Raw genomic sequence first — 20,194 nt, 5'->3', positions numbered from 1 at the left:
GGTTAAGAAGAAAGTGAAGGAAACGGAGATTGCCATGTGGAGAATAGGCATGATTAAGAAGTTTGCACTAGAGATCTATCGAACTTTTAAGCAGGAAATTGCCAAGAAAGGATCCATGGTAATACTCGGGGTAGTTCTCTACTGTTTGAGGCCTGAACGAGAGTATTGCGAACCAAGACATATCGGGCCAAATACGAAGGCGTAGACACAGTATGCGGTGCGTGTGGAGAGGAAGAAGAAACTGCCGAACACTTGATAATGTTCTGTAAAGGGCTTCACCCTATAGTTCAGGATGATGGCGCAGAGTTTTTCAAAGCACTGGGGTTTAGGGACAGGGAGGGCAAAATAGACTTTAAGCGGGTATACTTAACTAGAAGGAGGTTATCTGATTGGTGGCTAAAGTCAAGGCACGAGTGAAAATTAAATCCTTCACTGTAAAGTACCAGTCTTCAACTTCACTATTTAAAGGGAAAAAAAAAAAGATAAAGCTAGTGGTTAGTTCACTAAGTATTACGGCTAGGTGGCGTTAGCCGCCGCCCGATCTAAAGGGTACAGCCACATCCATCCATCCATCCAAATCGGGTGCGTCGTAGCTTCGCCAAGCCACGACGGCGGTACTGCAGCCCATGGACCAGGGTATAATTAGAAATTTAAAATCATTTTATCGGCTAACTATTTTTATCAGATAAATATTTTATCATTTAACGAATTATTTTGTGCCATAACTACCAAGTGACGCTCCTAAGTGCACTATACATGCTTGTGCGTGCTTGGGAGCAAGTGACAGCGCTTACGATAGCAAATTGCTTTCGCCACTGTGGCTTCAGCACCGAAGCTCTGCAAGCTGACGAGCCACCAGTGCTCGAACACGGCGTCACCACCTCCATGGCGGAAGTTTTGGAAGATGTCTGCTTTGCGAACTACGTCCAAATGCAGTGGTGTGTGGTGCACTCACGGATGGCGACATAATATGTCAGGTGAGAAGTGCAGAACCTGTCGCTGCCAGTGACGATGATGAGGAGGAGGACGAAGCATGAGTGTGGCCCTCTGCTGCGGAAGTCATGGCCAGATCGATTTCACCCGTCTTTTCTTAAGTTTTGAAGAAGACGGAGAAAGGGCCTTCCGCCAAATTCTCTCGTTAGAGCAAAAAGTGCTGGCTGTCGTCTTCAAGGAAAGAAGGCAGACTGCGATCACAGATTTTTTCAAAAAATAAAATTGTTATGCCCTACTCGCAGTGTACTATTGTTGTTCTTCACTTTTGTTAGTTCGAACTTTCATTAATTCGAAGTGAGGCAGCTTCCCCTTGTGGTTCGAATTAACGAGTTTTTACTGTAGTAGTAATAGCAGTAGTAATATATAGTATTAGTAACGGTGGTGCCAGTATGTGCCGTTTTACATGAAAAGAAAACATGATGTGGTTATGATGGTTGCCGTACAGGAGGTCTCCAGCAATTGCGACCGTCTGGTGTTCTTTATCGCGCATTAACATAGGGCAGTACGCGGGCATCTGCCTTTTTGCCTTTATAGATAGATGCGACCTCCACACCTGGAATCGAACTCATGGCCTTCGGTTGGGCAGCAATGCACCCTAGCCAGTGGTTCACCGAAGCGGACGCGAAACGAGAGCCGATTTGCTATACTGAAAAGCAAAATCAAAATAATAAGAAGCTGACGTTCCATTTAGGTGTTTTATTATTTTTCTCAGTTTTCATTCATTATACTCATTTTTAAAAGGCAGTGCAAGGACAGGGCGAAAAAAGAAAATAAAGACAAATAACGCAGTCTTTCTTCTCCCTTTGTCTCTGCGCTTACCTTTCTAAATGGTATGAAGTAGCTAACCAAAATCAAAGTACTCCTCATTCATGCTACACTACAGAACAGGCAAATTACACACACCAACTAGAGTAATTCATGTGCTCTTAATCAGGTATCGTCTAAAATGCAGGATATAATCAGAAGATGGGACATTTTTCGTCTCTTGTTTTAAATATATATAGCAAGCATTTAACCAAATGTTGATGAAGAGTGTACGGTGAGCCACGTCAGAGCACCAATGTTAACGTAAAGAAGTGACGTAAACGCAGGACCATTTCTTGTTGTAACGTCACTCCCTTTATTTTGGGGTGCACGCCCGTGAGAAGGGCAAGTGGTGTTCAATAGAAATTTAGCATTTTTCTGCGACATGCAGTGTTCCAAATCCTAACAGGCATGATCCTGAGTGCCAAGTGTAGCCATTATGCTTGTCAGCTCGAAATTACTAAACTTAGTGAGGGGCCCTATAAGGTGTTCACCGACAAGAGAGAAATTACGCCATTAGACTTACCATCCCTCCCTTCTGGGGTATCAGTTATTTGCTCTTGCATTGCCCTTCCCAGCCACAATGAAACGAGAGACTCAGGAGAGTGGTGATTGAACGGTGGATACTTGACTCATCTGCAATCTGCAAAACGTGGGAAATGCATGTCTATGATCAACCACTGGCGCCTTTGTGCCACCTTAAACAATATCATTTCTTTTTGCTTCTTGTTGTAGATACAAGTCACCGACGCCTTTGTATCAAATTATTTCAATTTTTAGAGAAATTTATTATGTCTATATTTATGAGTTTGAAGGCCTAAAACGGTGTTTTACCTGCCGGTCTTTGGCACCTAACACTCACTTTACCGTATTTACCCGCGTAATCCTGGCACTCGCATAATTCTCGCACACCCCACATCGCCCAACAAAAATACAATTTTTTTTGCTCGAGTAATTATCGCATCTCCAAAAATTGCCGCAATAATGTCGTCTGCTCGTCCCAGCCGTTGATGATGATACCGAGCGCCATCTCTTAAGCCAACACCTCCTCTATTCAGATGCCTGCTGCATGACAAGAAAAACAGCTGCCACACCCTTTCCCTCCTTCATTTTAGAATATTGTCCGTCCCTAGCGTCACCTGTGACGGGGGGTGTAACATTGCAACACTTTGCATAGCCTCCGAAATAGTGGTGTACAGTTGCAGCTCTCGAACAACTCTCGACTGATGCGCTCCTATGGGCTGCAGGTGAAAAACGCTTAGCTGGTACCGCCCGCCGCCGTCATGATGGATGGGTGGATGAATGAATGGATGTGGCTGTACCCTTTAGATCGGGTGGCGACTAACGCCACCTAGCCGTTTTCCTTAATGAACTAACCACTAGTTTTATCTTTTTTTTTCTTTAAATAGTTAAAATAGTGAAGTTGAGGACTGGTACTTCGAAGTGAAAAATTTAATTTTCACTCGTGCATTGAGTTTGGCCACCAATCAGGTAACCTTCTTCTAGTTAGTTCTACCCGCTTAAAGTTTATGGATGGATGGAAGGATGGATGGATGGATGTGGCTGTACCCTTTAGATCGGGCGGCGGCTAACGCCACCTAGCCATAATACTTAATGAACCAGAAACCAGATTTATATATTTTTTCTCTTTAAATAGTGAGGTCGAGGACTGGTACTTCGAAGTGAAATATTTAATTTTCTCTCGTGCATTGACTTTAGCCACCAATTAGATAACCTTCTTCTACCCGCTTAAAGTCTATTTTGCCCTCCCAGTCCCTAAGCCCCAGTGCTTTGAAAAACTCTGCGCCATCATCCTGAACTATAGGGTGAAGCCCTTTACAGAACATTATCAAGTGTTCGGCAGTATTCTCCTCCTCTCCGCATGCATTGCACATCATGTCTACCCCTTCGTATTTGGCCCGATATGTCTTGGTTCGCAATACTCCCGTCCTGGCCTCAAACAGTAGAGAACTACCCGAAGTATTATCATAGATTTTTTTTCTTGGCAATTTCTTGCTTAAAAGTTCGATATATTTCTAGTGCGGACTTCTTAATCATGCCAACTATCCACATGTCAGTCTCCGTTTCTTTCACTTTCTTCTTAACCGATAGTTTTTTTTCGTTTGGCCACCTGCTGTTTTGGTTTGAACACAACACCCCACGTCTGTGTTAGTCGACACAAGAGCAACTGTTTCCGTCATGAGCAGAAATTTTAAGACTCATCTTGGCAAGAAAGTGATGTTCTCTTGGGGAAGCCAGACAACGTTTCGTGCAGTGAGTGGAGAACCGTTGCGCCCAGTGGGAGTTTGTACTGCTACTATTAGTTTCGGCACTAAATTGTTTAAGGCAGATTTTGCAGTTCTCCCTAATTCTACTCATGATGTTATCCTGGGGATAAGACTTTTTGAAAGAATGTGGAGCCACTGTAGATTGCGCAGCTGGCGAAGTTTTACTGTCTGGTTTTTGTGAAGAGCCCATGCAACGCCAACAGACTATCGCAGTCGTTGATGACATAGTTTTACCGGCCCAATCGATAGTTCAAGTGCCTGTGGATGTTTGTGGTATCACAGCAGATAACGTTGACATAATAGTTCACCCAATCCAGCTGAACTGTGCGAAGAAGGATGGGATTGTGCCGCACTGCATGATTTCTGCAAGTAGTGGCAAAGCCTTGGTATGGGTGGTCAACTCCTCTTTCGAGCCCATTGTACTGTCTGGTGGAATGAGGCTGGCTGTGTTTGAGTTCGAGTCAGGAGCAACGTTAATATTGCAGTCATTAGCAACGACAGGAAGAAGGAAAATGCGCCTGATGTGGCTAGTCCTAGTGATGACATACTAATGGATATGGTGAATAAGTCGCTATCGCCAGAGAAGAGACAAGCGTTAGTTCAGATCCTCTCCAACCGTGCATCTGTTTTTTATTTTGCACTCAATAGACGTAGAATTTCTGCACCACCTTCATGCACTCATTATGCGATTGATACTGGTTCCGCCCATCCCATTTGTCAGAGACTATACAGAGTATCTCCGTCGGAGCGTAAAGTTTATTTGAATTTAACGTCATGCCATTTGGTCTATGTAACGCTCCCGCCACGTTTGAGCGCCTCATGGACACAGTTCTTCGGGGCTTAAAATGGGAAGTATGTCTTTGCTATCTTGATGATGTTGTAATCTTTGGCCGCACGTTTGAAGAACATAATCATCAAGTTGATGTTGCTCTAACGTGCCTTGAGAAAGCAGTACTTACCCTGAATTCCAAAAAGTGCCATTCCGATAATCGTGAAACTCTAGTTCTTGGCCATCTCGTAGACAAACACGGCGTTCGGCCTGATCCCCACAAAATCACCGCGGTCAGCACTTTCCTTCAACCACGCTCACTACAAGAACTCCGAAGCTTCCTGGGCCTGTGTTCGTATTTCGGCGCTTTGTTCCTAGCTTCCCCGATGTTGCTGAGCCTTTTACTAATCTGCTCAACAAAGACGCACCCTTCAAGTGGACGAGAGAGTGCGAGTCATCATTTTCACAGCTGAAGCTTCTACTCACTTCCGAACCTATTCTTCGTCATTTCGATGCATCAGCCCCAACTGAGGTTCGCAGTGACGCAAGCGGAATCGATATCGGCGCAGTATTAGTTTAGCGTCACGGCGCCGCCGAACATGTCATTGACTACGCGAGCCGTTCTTTGAGTAAAACTGAGCGCAATTACACTGTTACAGAGCAAGAATGTCTGGCAGCTGTCTCCGCCGTGCACAAGTTTCGCCCATACATTTATGGCCGCCGATTCTCCATCATCGCAGACCACCACTCACTTTGTTGGCCCATTGGTCTACGAGATCCAACCGGTCGTCTTGCACGATGGGCGCTCCATTTGCAGGAATATGACTTTGATGTGTGCTTCAAGAGTGGCCGCCATCACGCGGACGCTGACTGCTTATCCCGACTTCCCCTTCCCACGACTGAATGAGACGCTGACAATTTAGATGACTGTCTGGCCGCTCTTGACTCACGTTTTCCAGATTTGAAAGCGTTCCGTACAGAACGTCTTGTCTTGTCTTGTCTCCTAGAAGATCTTGGCTCATACCCACATGGGGGATTGGCCACACTCTACCTCTTAATACACCTTTTTCCTTCCTCCGTGTAATAATAGGTCATTTTTTACAACGCTTGCTAAAAAAAAATAAAGAGAAATTAGATAGAAACAATAATAATGTTCTTTTGAAAAAAAAAACGTGAAAAAATGGCAGAAGAATGCAATAAACCAGAATATATAAAACAGATTAACAAGAATGAGGAAGGGGGAGAAAGAATTGGATATATCTGGCGGTACGACTAGCAGCGTATCCTTCCGGTTGCCTGAATGAATTTATGTAGCGCTGACAGAATAGCACTGCGGCCCACACCCAACTGACTGGCTCCAAACGATAATAGGGTGGATGTATTGACTGGCAATCCGAGCATACCAATCGGTCTTTCAAGAATTATTCGGCGCAGTGAGGTGAAGCGGCGGCATGTGAGAAGAAAGTGATCTATTGTTTCCGGTTCATTGCAAACTACACATAGGTTAGTTAATGAAAATCCTGATTTGTTGAGATAAAAATTTAACAGAGGAACTCTACAGCAAAAGCTTGTGAGGGTCACCTCACATTGAAGGGAAAGGCATTTTGCGGTGTTCCATGTGAATTGCAAGTGCCGAAATTCTTCAGATTGTAGAAGCGACGTTTCGTTGATTTTTAAGATTGACAGGCGTTTGAATCGTTCGGCAGTAATAAAAGGAAACTGTGGAGCTACTAGCACCACCGGGAAATTCAAACATGCCGAAGCGAGCGAATCAGCAATTTCATTTAGTTCAATTCCAGCATGCCCGGGGACCCAAATAAACCGAACTTCTGATAGGCTATGCGGTACGAGAGACCAAAATATCCTGAGAAGAGGAGACTTCTTTGCGGACGTTAGATGTGTACATACAGACAAAGCATTCGAAATAATAATCGCTTTTGATTGCTGATAATTTAGTTTTCAAAGAGCCAATGTAATAGCCAGGAATTCTGCGAGATAAATTGGTGTGAAGTCAGGCAATAGAAGCGCAAAAGACCAATTAAGCTGATGAGCAAAAATACCTACTCTAGCCTTCTGAAGATTTTGCGTTGCGTCCGTCGAAATTACTACGTATTTAGGAAAATGACTGAAATGGTCTTGAAGGAGGCCCTCCAGAACATGCTTTGGAAGTAACTTGGCATTTTTCGGAAAAATATCATCGAAAATTAGGTCAACTGGCAACGAGCATTGGATTTGGGGAGTTAAATGCCGGAGGGAAACGTGAAGATTTGATAAAAGAGACTCGACGAAAATGACTTGGGGTCTTTGATAACGAAACCACGGGCGCTGAAAGAAAGAAACTGGATGTTTGATGAAAACTGTCTGAGAACAGAAGAGGGGCGCATCGTAAAGTTTTAAAAATGTTTGCACAGTAAGCTGTCGAAATCTAGCATCAAGTGGAATGATTCTAGCTTCCAAATAAAGCACGCTATTCGCGACACACCTAGGTAGCCCGAGACACAGCCACAGAGCTTGCCTTTCTAGCAATATAAGAGGTCTTAGTTTGTACTCGGCACTTCCAGAAAACAGAACGCAGCCAAACTCCAGGATTGGGTGTACGTAAAGTTTGTATATCATAAGTAACGTATCCCTGCACATCCCTGAATCCTTATTGCAAAACCGGCGGAGCAATCCTATGGCGCTTTCTGCTTTACGGGTGCTTGATTCTATTTGTTGCTGCCAATTTAAATTGTCCACGTAAACAATACCAAGATATCTTAGCGCTGTTACTTGTGGAATCGATCATTTCGATAATGCAGTGAAAGAAATACGGGAACGTATAGAGGGAATACAAGCAGAGCACATTTGCTAACATTAAGTGAAAAAGACAGCCCGCCAAGCCATACCTCAAGCTCACTCAAATATGACTGTAAGATTTGATATAAACTATTGATATCTCGGGATGACGAGAAAAAAGCAATATCATCGGCGTAGACGTAAAGAGGAACATTTTTATGAACGGGAATAGATGATAATAATATATTAAATAAAAGAGGTGACAGGACTGATCCTTGCGGAACACCTCTTGTTTGCTTATATGAGGCAGAGGTAATTCCCTCGTGGCAACAAAAGAGAACGTCAAGACCGTAGTCTGGCTTCTTTTTTCTCATCTGCCGTCGATAAGCCGCATCAGAGCCCATTTGTAATGCAGGATAGCCTTCTTTACAAGCGAAATTTCGCTGCAAAGGGGGCCCGCCTACCGTATAAACCGGAATATAAGCCGAGATTTTTTTCAATAAAATAATAAGCTAAAGTCGCCCCTTGTCTTATATAGTGGTGTCTAGCCTAAAGTGCAACGCTGTCTGGCAACATATGGCTTGCATGTGCATGTGAAGACAGGCGCGGCCATGTCCGCATCCAAATGCAATCGCAGTCTGTTTTCTTTGTGTTCGTGATTTGCTTCTGATCTGTTCCGAGTTTTCGCTCCGCATGACATTGCGCTGCATTTTTCGTGGCCTTTTTTTTTTTTTTTCGTCCACAGGATATGTCTAGCGGTGCGAGAAGGCAGTACTCAGCTGCGTTTAAACTAGATGTTGTTAAGTTCGCAGAAGCGAACGGGAATATGGCTGCTCAGCGCTGCTTTGGTGTATCAGAAAAAAGCGTGCGCTATCGGAGGGCGCAGAAAGGGAAGCTGCAGATGTGCAATCCTCGAAAAATGTCGTTTCGTGGACGAAGTGCCGTTCATCTGCAGCTGGAGAATAAGCTAGCGAACTTTGTGCGGGAAGTTCGTGCGGGCTCGCTGCCAGTGACCGTGGATACCATTCGCAAGAAAGCCGTGGAACTCGCTCGGGAAGCTGGGCTCACGAGAGAAGAGTTTCGTGCACCGAACTCTTGGGTGCATCGATTTATGCGACGCAGAGGATTTTCTGTCCGGCGGCGCACATCCATCTGTCAAAAGTTGCCGGAGGAGTTCTAGGACAAGCTCATAAACTTTCAGCGCTTCGTAAACCGGCTTCGAGAGCAGAACGACTACATGATGGGGCAGATTGGCAACGCCGATGAGACCCCCGTGTGGTTTGACATGCCTTCGTCGACCACGATCATGCAGCGCGGTGCCAAGGATGTGAAGCTGCTGTCCACTGGCAACGAGCACTCGCGCTTCACCGTCATGCTGGCATGCACTGCAGATGATATAAAGCTTCCGCCCTTCGTCATTTTCAAACGCAAGACGATGCGGAAGGAAGTGTTCCCACCCGGTGTTGTCGTTCGCGTCAACAAAAAGGGATACAAGGACGAGGCCATGATGCTCGAATGGATACGAGTGGTGTGGAACCGTCGGCCAGGTGCACTGCTGCGTCTTCGCAGCACGCTGGTGTTAGATGCGTTTCGTGGCCACTTGACCGACGCAGTGAAACGCGCACTCGGCGACGGGAAAACGGACCTCGCAGTGATACCAGGTGGTATGACGTCCACCCTCCAGCCCCTCGACGTTGTACAAAACAAGCCGTTCAAGGACCGAGTGCGGCTGGAATACCAAGAGTGGATGTCCGGCGACAACCCCAAGACACCGACGGGCCGCCTACAGAGGCCTCCGCTTGCGACTGTTGGCAAGGTTCCTTTTGGCGTTGCATAAGTCTGTTGCCAGTTTTTGGGGTGGCTGTTGCCAGACTGCCACTAAATTTGGCAGAAAGGTTTTATCCTGTAGTTGTGGCTTCTCCGTAAGAGTTTGGTGCTATCCGCGGTGCATTTCGCGAGTGGATGAGTGACGCTGGCCGTTTTTATTAACGAAATGAACCGAGCCTAGCAGAAGTCGAGCGTGGTGCTGCCGTGCAATTAAGAGGCCGTTTTAATTAACGGAATGAACCGCGCACAACAGAATTCGTTTTATTTACGGAATGAACCGCGCCTAGCAGAAGTCGAGCGCGGCGCTGCTGAATAGAGTCGCAGGAGGTGATGCGCTGCCCCCCTCCCCCCTTACTTTTTTTTTCCTCTCTCAGCGGATTCTTTCCTCTCTCAGCTGATCTTAATTGCACAGCAGCGCCGCGCTCGACTTCTGCTAGGCGCGGTTCATTCTGTAAATAAAACGAATTCTGTTGTGCGCGGTTCCTTCCGTTAATTAAAATGGCCTCCTAATTGCACGGCCGCACCACGCACGACTTCTGCTAGGCTCGGTTCATTTCGTCAATTAAAACGGGCAGCATCGCTCATGCACTCGCGAAATGCACCACGGATAGCACCGAACTTTTACGGAAAAGCCACAACTACAAGAGAAAAATTTTCAGCCAAGAAATGCACCGCGGATAGCACCAAACTCTTACGAAGAAGCCGCAACTACAGAAGAAAACTTTCAGCCAAATTTAGCGGCAGTTTGGCAACAACCACCCTTCCAGTCTGGCAACCACTTATGCAACGCCAAAAGGAACCTTGGCCGACTGTTTGTGGTTGGGTGCTTTCTGCCTGACACTCCTTGCCGGATTCCATGGTGAAAAATTCTTTCAAGAAATGTTGCATGAGCAACTCGCTGGATGGCACTGAAGACGACACTGTGGGAGGCGGCCAGCGACAAACTCTCATCTTCAGAAGACAGTGATGCTTCGTCGGACGAATAGGAGCAGTTGCGATGGTGGTAGAGGGGAGCTCCGACGATCGGGATGGGGTGCGCCAATTCGCGAATAAATGTGGTTCGGCAGTTTTCGGTTGTTTTTCTTTTTTTTTCGGTAATCTGAACTTCGGGGGTCGACCTATATTCCCACTCGACCTATAGTCCGGTTTATACGGTACTTTTGGTTGTCCCCAAATCATTGCGACCCAACGTGCTGCAAGCTATGCTTGACGATCCAACATCTGGGCATATGGGGTTCACCAAGACCTATCACCGCACACTCAAACGTTTCTACTGGCCCCGCATGTGTCAGGCTACAGCTAAATAAGTGACCAGCTGTGAGCATTGTCAACGGTACAAAAGTCCAACAAGTGTGCCGCCAGGATTTCTCCATCCCATTCCTCCTCCATGTTTTCTCTTTGAGGTCGTCGGTATTGATTTGATGGGCCCTCTTCCACGATCTATCACTGGGAACCGCTGGATTGTAGCCTTTGTAGACCACCTCACTCGGTATGCTGAAACCACAGCGATCTCTGCCTCAAGAGCCGATCCCGTTTTTGACTTCCTGCTACGCTACATCATCCTCCGGAATGGGTTCCCTCATGCCATCATCAGCGATCGTGGCCAGCAGTTTGTAGCCGACGTCATGGAAGAGTTGATTCGCCAGTCTGCTTCCCAGTTTCGTCACCCCCCTTTATACCATCCACAGACCAACGGTTTGACTGAGCGTGTCAACAGAACGCTCATTAACATGCTCGCTATGTAGGTTGATTCCAAGCATAAAAACTGGGACGAAGTTTTACCGTTTATGACCTATGCCTACAACACTGCGCTACAAGAGACCACCGGCTTTGGCCTGTTTTACCTTCTCTACATCTGTGAGCTACGTACTATCTTCGACACAATTCTCCCGTTTTCAGAGCAAGAAAACCCATCCCTTGCACAGACACTCTGTCGCGCAGAGGAGGCATGGCGCATCGCGCGTCTCCGGACTTTCGCAGCCCAAGACCGTTCAAAGGCTCGCTACGATAAGCGATATCGACATGTGTCGTACAGTGAAGGTTTTAAGGTGTGGCTGTGGACTCCATATCGCAATAGTGGTTTGTATCAAAAGTTTCTGGTCCGTTATACAGATCCCTTCGTCGTTTTGTCGCGCCTTAGTGCCGTTACGTACGTGATATCACGCCTCACATCTTCTGGCCACCGCTCCAGGAAAACTGACGTCGTACATGCTGCCCGGTTGAAGCCATACCACGCGCGACACTAACTCGCTGACACTGACTAACTCGGTAGAGGAAAAACAAGTGAATGTGTTCTGTGCCAGGCCTGACTTCTGCAACCATCTATCATCCCGCCTGTACAATAAACATCTCCCACCTGTAACAATATACAACTGGTGCAGTTATACCTTGGGCATTTGATACTGGTATCGAGTAAAGTGACACTGTGGTCTGTAAGACAAGTGGGTTGTGTGATGACATTCGAACAAGCAAACGGGCCTAGAATAGTTTTCAGCTGCTCACACGATGCATTACCACTGAACATCTCATTTACATTGGCCATGATAAGGAATGGACTTCGCATCAAATGGAGTTTGTGCAATGGCATTTCTATAAAAGTAAAAAAAAATCAGACTTGTATCCTGTGGGAGGTCGACAAATAACAGCAGCTATTACATTTTGCACACACACTATAAGACACTCGATATGAGCCGTGACACAGGTAAAGCCATCGATAGCTTCGTGATTTAGGCTGTCTTTATCATACATACTGATTCCGCCGCCCACGTTTAAAGAGCGAACAACGCCATTGCGAACATTTCTCGCAAATTGTGAGGGGCTGCCTTTCGGAGTCAGCCAAGATTCCGTAAAACACAAAACATCAAATTTATTCTCAAAACAATTCAGGAAGAAATTGATGTCATCCGTTTTATTTCTGATACTAGAAACATTTAGATGAAATGTAGTGAAACATTTAATGAACACTTTGAAGGCACACACCAGTTTATCTTGATTGTAGTATTGGCAATATGAAACTTCAGCCACTGTAGGAAAGTTCAAAAAGCCGAATTTCCCAGTTTATTATCAGTTCATCTTATCTACTCCTTCCTGACAAGAAATTTCAAGTCTTTCAGATGTCTCTGTTTACTTCCCAAAAATGTTTCCTCGTTGTGACCAAACAAACTTCCAGCCAACTTCTTGTTTCTTTGTCACCGCAGTACCAACTGCTTACCCTACCGGATTAGTTTCATTTACAATGATTGGTGTTGATGTCTTGAAAGCCATTTCTCTGGCTGAGGGCTTCCCTTTTCTTGCTTTCACTAGAACAGCAATTCGTTTGTCGCGTCACACAGGACGTAAGACAATGCTTCTAGTTCCTTCCTTTGATATGCCGATTCTATGGCAGATGGATGGATGTATCCTGTTGTGCCCTTTAGATCGGGCGGCGGTTCATGGCACCTAGCTATGGATAGCGGCGCGCCATATAGTGAGCATTGTTCGAATAATTGGAGAAGTGACTAGAGTGGCGATTTGAGAAGTACACTGGCAACACTGGTGTACACGCTGGCGGCCGCCCGACAAGGCGCGAGCATAAGAAGCTTGCCTAGCAAGCTCCTAGAAGAGAAAGTTCCGTTGTTTATCGTAGCTACTTCAGCAGCGCCTTTGTCACTTTCTGGCTGGAAGCTCGAACGTTCCAGCTCACCAAGATTAAGTGCTCCGAAAGCAACCGGACACCAAGCTTTACTAACGTTGCCGAAAGCTGTTGTCTTAACAACCGTCCTCTGCCTAAGCAGAATGAAAAGGTCTTAAAAAAAGGGGAGGGGGTGTATAAGCTTGGCTATTATACTGATCCTCAGCGACCCTTTTGTGGAGTGTTAGCTGAGAGACGAATGCCACCTATCATCAAGTCGGGGAAACATCAAGTGGGCATGGCTCGCGAGGCGGGAGGAGGAGAAGTCACGTAAAGTCTGGCATTCGGAGGGGGAAGACGTGCTCGCGAGGGAAGCAGTCATGTAATCTGTTTGAATGGTCATTAAATCAGTTTTGTTATCCATTACGATTGTGTCATCATGTGCAGCAACCCCTGACATTGCAACGAAATTAACAGCACCAACGCGGACGAATCAGTGATCCATGCTGCGAAGAAGGCAAGCACTCGGTAATGCTGGAAAGGCGGTGTGAGGACAAAGACACAAGGTCAACCACGCAGGACAGAGGTGAATATGAACATTCCCGGCCTCCACAGTGTCAGCGAATGTTCAATCATCCCCTAAACGAAGCATGGCATGCAACAAACGAGCAGTCATGATGGATTGAGAACCCGAGGTGAGACACTCGACACTCAACAACGACTACGAGAGCGAGCACCCTCACGGCGACATGCTATGACACAGCTTTTTCCCTGAGACACCCACAATGACACGAAACGAGAGCTCGACAGAACTCACGATACTGGCAACTACGATGCAAATGATGGCACAGCTCTTGGAATGGCAAATGGAAGCGCCAAAAAACTCAATGGGGCCAACGAAAATGCCACGATCCATATTACGACCATGTCTGATCTCACGGCGACTCTTTCTACATTTTCTGGCACAGACAATGACAGTCTGAACGAATGGAGTAAACGAATAAACGATAGTCTGAACGAAAGGAGAACATGTCTGACAGATGCTCATGGAAAGACATGGCCACGCTAAACGCCGGCATTTCAAGGCTCCGTGGACGAGCAGCAGCTTGGCATTGCATAGACACTTGGGTAGCGCCGCTTTGAAAGGAGTTCGACAAACAGCCACTGTTCTGCTAGTGGGTAGAGAGTGTGAACACACGACAGCAAAACGATGACGAAAACATCATAGACTTTATGTATTCCCGGCTGCAACTCATGAGACGCGACAAGTACCCATTAAGCAACGACGACATCGTAGACTGGCTCATCCAAGGCACTCAATTGAACAACGCGAAACCCATGCTCATGGCTTTTCAGGACTTACGAAAAGGAAGCTTGTCGGACTTCATCAGCTACGGGTGACAGTTCAACAGACGCACGACACCGACGAGAGGCAAAACCACAAGGGTGAAGCCATCCCCATGTGACAGCAGTAAGCGGGTCAAGACAGCAAAAAGCACATCGAAGGATGACACTCAACTAAGCAAGCCCAGGCAAACCTCCGCCGACACATGCGCTCGCTGCTTACAATGCGGGCACCGCCCGAAAGACTGCACCGAACCTGATACACGCATCGAAGAGGAGAAAGCAGCCGCTGCAAAACAAAGAGAAGAAAGAGCAGTGCGAGAACAATGCACTCATTGCATCGTGAAGATGCGCACGCAAGACAGGATCATTCTCGTGCCTATGAAGACACTAGCGCTATGGGACACAGGATCTACTGCAACTCTTGTTTCGACAGTGATTACAGAACAACATAATTTTGATGTTGTGCCTAACACAGACTGCGTACTCAAAGGAGCATTCGGAGACTTAACGACTCCCATAGGAGCAACTCAAGGACACATCGCTATTGAGAATGCGAGCCTAATCATAGGTGTGAAAGTAGTTAACGACTTGCCACATGATGCCATCTTAGGGACCGATTGGTGAGAATGTGTTGCATTCCACTACATCGAATGATACACAGATAGAACACACACGCTCGAGTGGATACCGAAAAGCAATCCACCGAAAATGTTAAAAATGGAACATCTAAAAAACATCCCGCCACAGCAAGCAAACAAGGATGACAAGGAAGAAATCGATGTAACGTTTGTAGCTGCCACACTGAACAGCTCCTCAAAGCAAGGTTAGCCTAGTTTTATAGCATTGCAGGAAGTGCATCGCAAAATCGAACAAGTGAAACCGGCAAACTTCAACACAGAAAAAACAGGAAAAATGAGATCCTTACTTAGTGAAAACATCCATGTTTTTACAAACCGTGGCAATGAATTGGGTCTCTGCACGCATGCCGAGCACACGATTGACCTCAATCACAACACACCAAATCACTGCAACCATATACAATAAGTGTAGTGAACAGAAACTTAATAATAGAGGAAACAGAGGACTGGCTGAAAAGAGGCATCATTCGCAAGTCAAAGTCTGCATATTCCTCGCCTGTTATTGTTGTGGACCAGCCTCACCACTAATCGACTCCAAAAAGAATCTGTGTCGACTATTTTTTCCTGAATGCGAAGACGACCAATCGTGCCTACCCCATGCCGCAAATTGACAGACTACTCCGCAAAGTGTCAGATTCACGACTTTTCTCAGAACTTGAAATGAAAAAGGCCTTTTTCAATGTGCCAATACATGAAAGTGACAATGAGACAGCAGCGTTTATAAATGAAGATGGACACTATGAGCCAACACGTATGATCTTCGGATTGTGCACAGCTCCTTCAACCATGCAAAACATTTTGGATGATGGACTGAAACCACTCATTGGCAGTAGAAATGTCAATGTGTATATGGATGATATATGCACATTCAGGAATGACACTGAGCGGCACATCAGAACCATGAACGATGTTTTGAAGACATTGACAAACCTGAACCTATGAGTGGACTTCAGAAAATGCACTTTTGCTGCTGACTATATGAGCTTTCTGGGGTACATAATTTCGAGAGGCAGAGTGGCCATCGAGCCAAGACAGACGAGTGCTATAAAGAACTATGGGCAACTGCTCCAAGACAGAGGTGCGATCATTTCTAGGGCTGACATCTCACTACATAAAGTACATCAAGGACTACAGGAAGATTGTGCAGCCACGAATGAAGCTAATGAAGAAGGATGCACTTCTAACGTGGACTGCCGAATGCCAGTCAGCTATGAATCTGCTGAAAAAGCAACTGACTGAAACAGCAATACTCATGAATTTTGACCTAGCACTTCCAGCACAAGTTCACATTGACGCATCATACACCGCATTTGGTGCTGTCCTTTCTCAAAGACATGTAGACGAAACGCCCATCGTGGAATACGCAAGCAAGAAGGTGCCCGACTGGACAGGCACAAGCACTCGACAGATTTGGAGGCGATCGCAGTGCACTGAGCCATCACCAGCCAATTTCACCAATATCTCCAAAATTTTCAACATTTCCAAATTCACACTGACAACTGGGCAGTAAGGCATATCATGTCGAAGAAGCATCCACAAAGGTGATTTGCATGGATCGTGCTCGACCTAATGTGATACAACTTCATGATTCGACACACATAGGGAAAGACAAATGTCATCGCACACACGTTGTCACTAGCCCCAGAAAACACACACAATGTGTTCGTTCTGAAGGCTGAATACGACCGACTTGGCAGAGCGCAAAAAGACGACCCCACACTTGTCCCGATCATCGACGAAACAAAGAGAGCACCAAGGTCGACCCCCTACAGGATGGTGCAGGGCAGACTTGTTTACGTCGCCACCGACGAAGACTGAGAGAAACACCGCATCGTGGTGCCAAAAAGCCTAAAACAGTCAGTTTTGACGTCGTACCACAACGAAGACGGTCATGGCGATACCTCTCGAACATTCCGAAAAATCGAGCAACGTTACATTTGGCGTGACATGAAACGTGACGTTGAAGATTAAGTGCGTGGATGTCAAGCGTGTCAAAGCTATAACGCCAGGACAGGAGTGCAAACCGGCTCGCTGAACCATGCATGCCAATGCAGGCATCGTTCGACACCATTGCTATGAACCACATTGGTCCAATTTATGCCAAGGACCCCAACAAGTACTTCATAACGATGGTCCATGTCGCAACGAGATTCATCATCGCACGTGCCATACCAGACAAGTCAGCAGAACACGTTCTGCACTTCCTCGATGAAGACATTGTATTGATATTTGGAATGCCAAAAACTGTGGTCACAGACAATGACAGAGTCTTCAGTTCACGAGCTGCTACACCCTATTTCACAAAGAAGAGCATCGATCCCTGTTTGACCGTACCTTACGCGCCCGAAAAGAGCGGTCTTGTTGAACGCGCGAATGCAAAAATATTGTCGGTACTCCGAAAGAACCTCAACGGCAACATGGACCACTGAAGCTAATACTTTCGAGAAATGTTTCAGGTGAACAACTAGCCGCACATTGGTCTAGAAACGTCACCATTTCAACTGCTGTCCAAATACATTCCCCAGAAGCAAGACATGAAGAAGCATGAAACACGCTAACAGACTAGCTACAAGAGCTCAAGCGCAAGTACGACGCCAAGCACAGACCGCCATATTTTAGCGTAGGTGATGAAGTATGGTAACACAAAGGCTCACGACCAACAAAACTAGGGCCAATGTGCGACAGACCCTACACGATAACAGAATTGGAGAAAGAGATGTACACAATCTCCAAAGAAAGGAACTGCAGAGACTAGGCTTCCAACAGTCCGACAATTAAAGCCTTTCCTCGTGTAATCCAGTCAAACTAACATCAAGTCGACACAGTCACAGACAAGTGACAAAACAGCCACAGACTGCGACGAGCCTGACGTTCCAGCTACAAAGTGATACACTCCACAAACGCCGCTAAGTGAGGAGGAGCAGATGCCACCCCGAACAGCTGACGACTAGCCACGCCGCAAGAAACCGCCGCGATTGTTGGCAGACTATGTTACTGACATTCTCGACCACTGCGAAAATGCAACAGATTGAAAGACCCGGCCGTGTTAGCTGAGAGACCTATCTTTGTAAATCGCCACCTACCTTTGTAAAGTCAGGGAAGCATCAAGTGCACACGGCTTGCGAGCCTAGAGGAGGAGAAGTTACGTGAGGTCTGGCGTTCAGAGAAGGAAAATGTGCTCGCGAGAGAAGCAGTCATGTAATCTGTTTGAATTATCATTACATCAGTTTTGTTATCCATTACGGTTGTGTCATGTGCAGCAACCCCTGACAGGGGCCATGTGCATCAGAGTGTTAAACAAGTTCCTTCAAGACAGCATTGTGAAGCGACTGTTAAGATTTCCTGATGACTGACTTGTATTTCTTGAGTGCCAACTAAAAGCTGCCCACTTGGGGATTAAAGTGTTCTTTCTAATTGTTATCTAAACCACTTGATTGTCACCGTGAGCGGACATCCAATAGTCTCATTCTATTTGATTCTTAGAATCAGGCCTATACTTTACCTGCAATCATGTGTGTAAGACCTTTGAGTCTCGGGCTATAAACCACTTCAAGTTTGAGGTTTCCGCACAATGACACCTTGCTATACACTGTCCACCACGATAGAGCAGTGGTTATGGTGCTCAGCTGCTGAACCAAAGGTCGCGAGTTCGATTTCGACCGCGGTGATGGCATTTCAATGGAGGCGAAATTCTCGATGCCGTGTACTGTGCGATGTCAGTGCATGGTGATAAACACCAGAGGGTCAAAGTTTTCAGAGCCCTCTGCTACGGTGTCTCTCATAATCATATCGTGGTTTGGGATGCAAAACCCCCGATATTATTCCTATATTACCTAGCTATTCAGCAGCATTACCATAGGACGGCTTTCGAGAAAACCGTTTTCATAACACAACATGTAAAAGATTAGCACAATCTAACATGCCGTCATGTGACAACAAGTAATAGAGCCACCACCCTTCTCATATTAGTGTGAAGAGGTGCTGAGATCCTGATGAGGTTAAGGAGTTAATTAGGCGAAGGGGCAAATTCTTTTCTGTGAATCAAGATGAACCGCGTAATTTTTGTGTGCTTCTTAGTTGAGAAAAACCGTCGTAGCACATGCCACTTACTTTCTTGATATTATGAACGTGTTTTAGTTCATGTGCTTAACTCATTACCAGTGCATACTGTCGACTTTGGTCTTCATTTTTCACTTGGTAGTTCACGCAGCATAAACGTTGAAATTCTCGGCATATAGGATATCTGTAACTACGTGTCGTTAGTTAAACAACATTACTAACAATTTTCTATCACTGCCTCAAATTCATTGTTTACGAATACTCACGAGGGTAGATCTCCGGGTAGACAAGTCGATTTGGACACAGCGGGTAGCAGCCAAGCAGGCTTGCTTCCAACCTGCAAACCATTTAAGTGGTGTGCTTAAGAATGTCACAATGTGTCTCTTATTGGTATGCTAATCACGTAAGGAGCTTTTGAGAGCAGAGCACTTCAGGTTGTTGTATGCTGTTGTCATTTTGTTTAACGAAGGCAAAACCATGCATAGCACTTCCATAGCATAACGGGCGCGCGCTAAAGCAAAAACTTCCTTATCTTGTTTTTCGAGTGCCTTGGTGCAGCTAGGTTAACATGACAACATAAAACACGCATTCAAAGAGGAAGCAAGCGAGACATAGGAGAAATGAAATAAATGAAATAGACAAAAAACAGCAATAGAGAACAAGAGTGCAAGGCTGCCACGCTCCGAACTTCCTTCAAGCTTGGCGAACGAAGCTGCCTTAGTAATTATTAAATTATTATTTAATTCATTCTTTAAGAAGGCTGAATACACAAGCTGTGTCGCCGCACTTACTTCCACTATCTCTCACAAAAAAAGACTTGCAGCCTGTCTGCACAGTATCTACGGACCATGAGTCACCCGGTATGCGTGAATACAAGTGACGAACTTTCTGTCACCCCCTGTCACCTCCGAGTAGGTGAACGGCACATACGTTCTGCAGAGCATTTGTAGCAAAGCAGGATGCAGCATGCCTGCAGAATATCTCCGGAATATTTTCAGAATGTCTAAACAAATTCTGCAAAATTTCTGCAAAACACCCACAGCATTTCGTCGCGAATCAGCAAACAATATCAGCTACCATTTGC

The 20,194-nt window shown here is 45.9% G+C and overlaps 1 protein-coding gene across 11 annotated transcripts in view; it reads right to left on the bottom strand.

Annotated features, from left to right (window-relative positions):
* LOC119178176 (tRNA-queuosine alpha-mannosyltransferase) overlaps positions 1 to 20,194 on the bottom strand; it is a 263,027-nt gene that overhangs the window by 65,574 nt on the left and 177,259 nt on the right. For 9 of the 11 annotated variants that reach the window (XR_012893895.1, XM_075887161.1, XM_075887218.1 and 6 more), the window contains one exon: positions 19,377 to 19,447. Coding sequence is in view for 9 of the 11 variants with exons in the window: in XM_075887161.1 (XP_075743276.1) it covers positions 19,377 to 19,447 (71 nt within the window). In the remaining 2 variants the exon portion in view is untranslated. Of the gene's footprint in view, positions 1 to 2,323; positions 2,441 to 19,376; positions 19,448 to 20,194 lie in introns of those variants that run through there. The other 2 variants (XR_012893892.1, XM_075887324.1) reach the window with 2 other exon arrangements.

The sequence above is a fragment of the Rhipicephalus microplus genome, chromosome 1 (assembly GCF_043290135.1).
Source record: "Rhipicephalus microplus isolate Deutch F79 chromosome 1, USDA_Rmic, whole genome shotgun sequence".
Lineage (NCBI taxonomy): Eukaryota > Metazoa > Arthropoda > Arachnida > Ixodida > Ixodidae > Rhipicephalus > Rhipicephalus microplus.
This window is presented reverse-complemented; position numbering and strand designations above follow the sequence as displayed.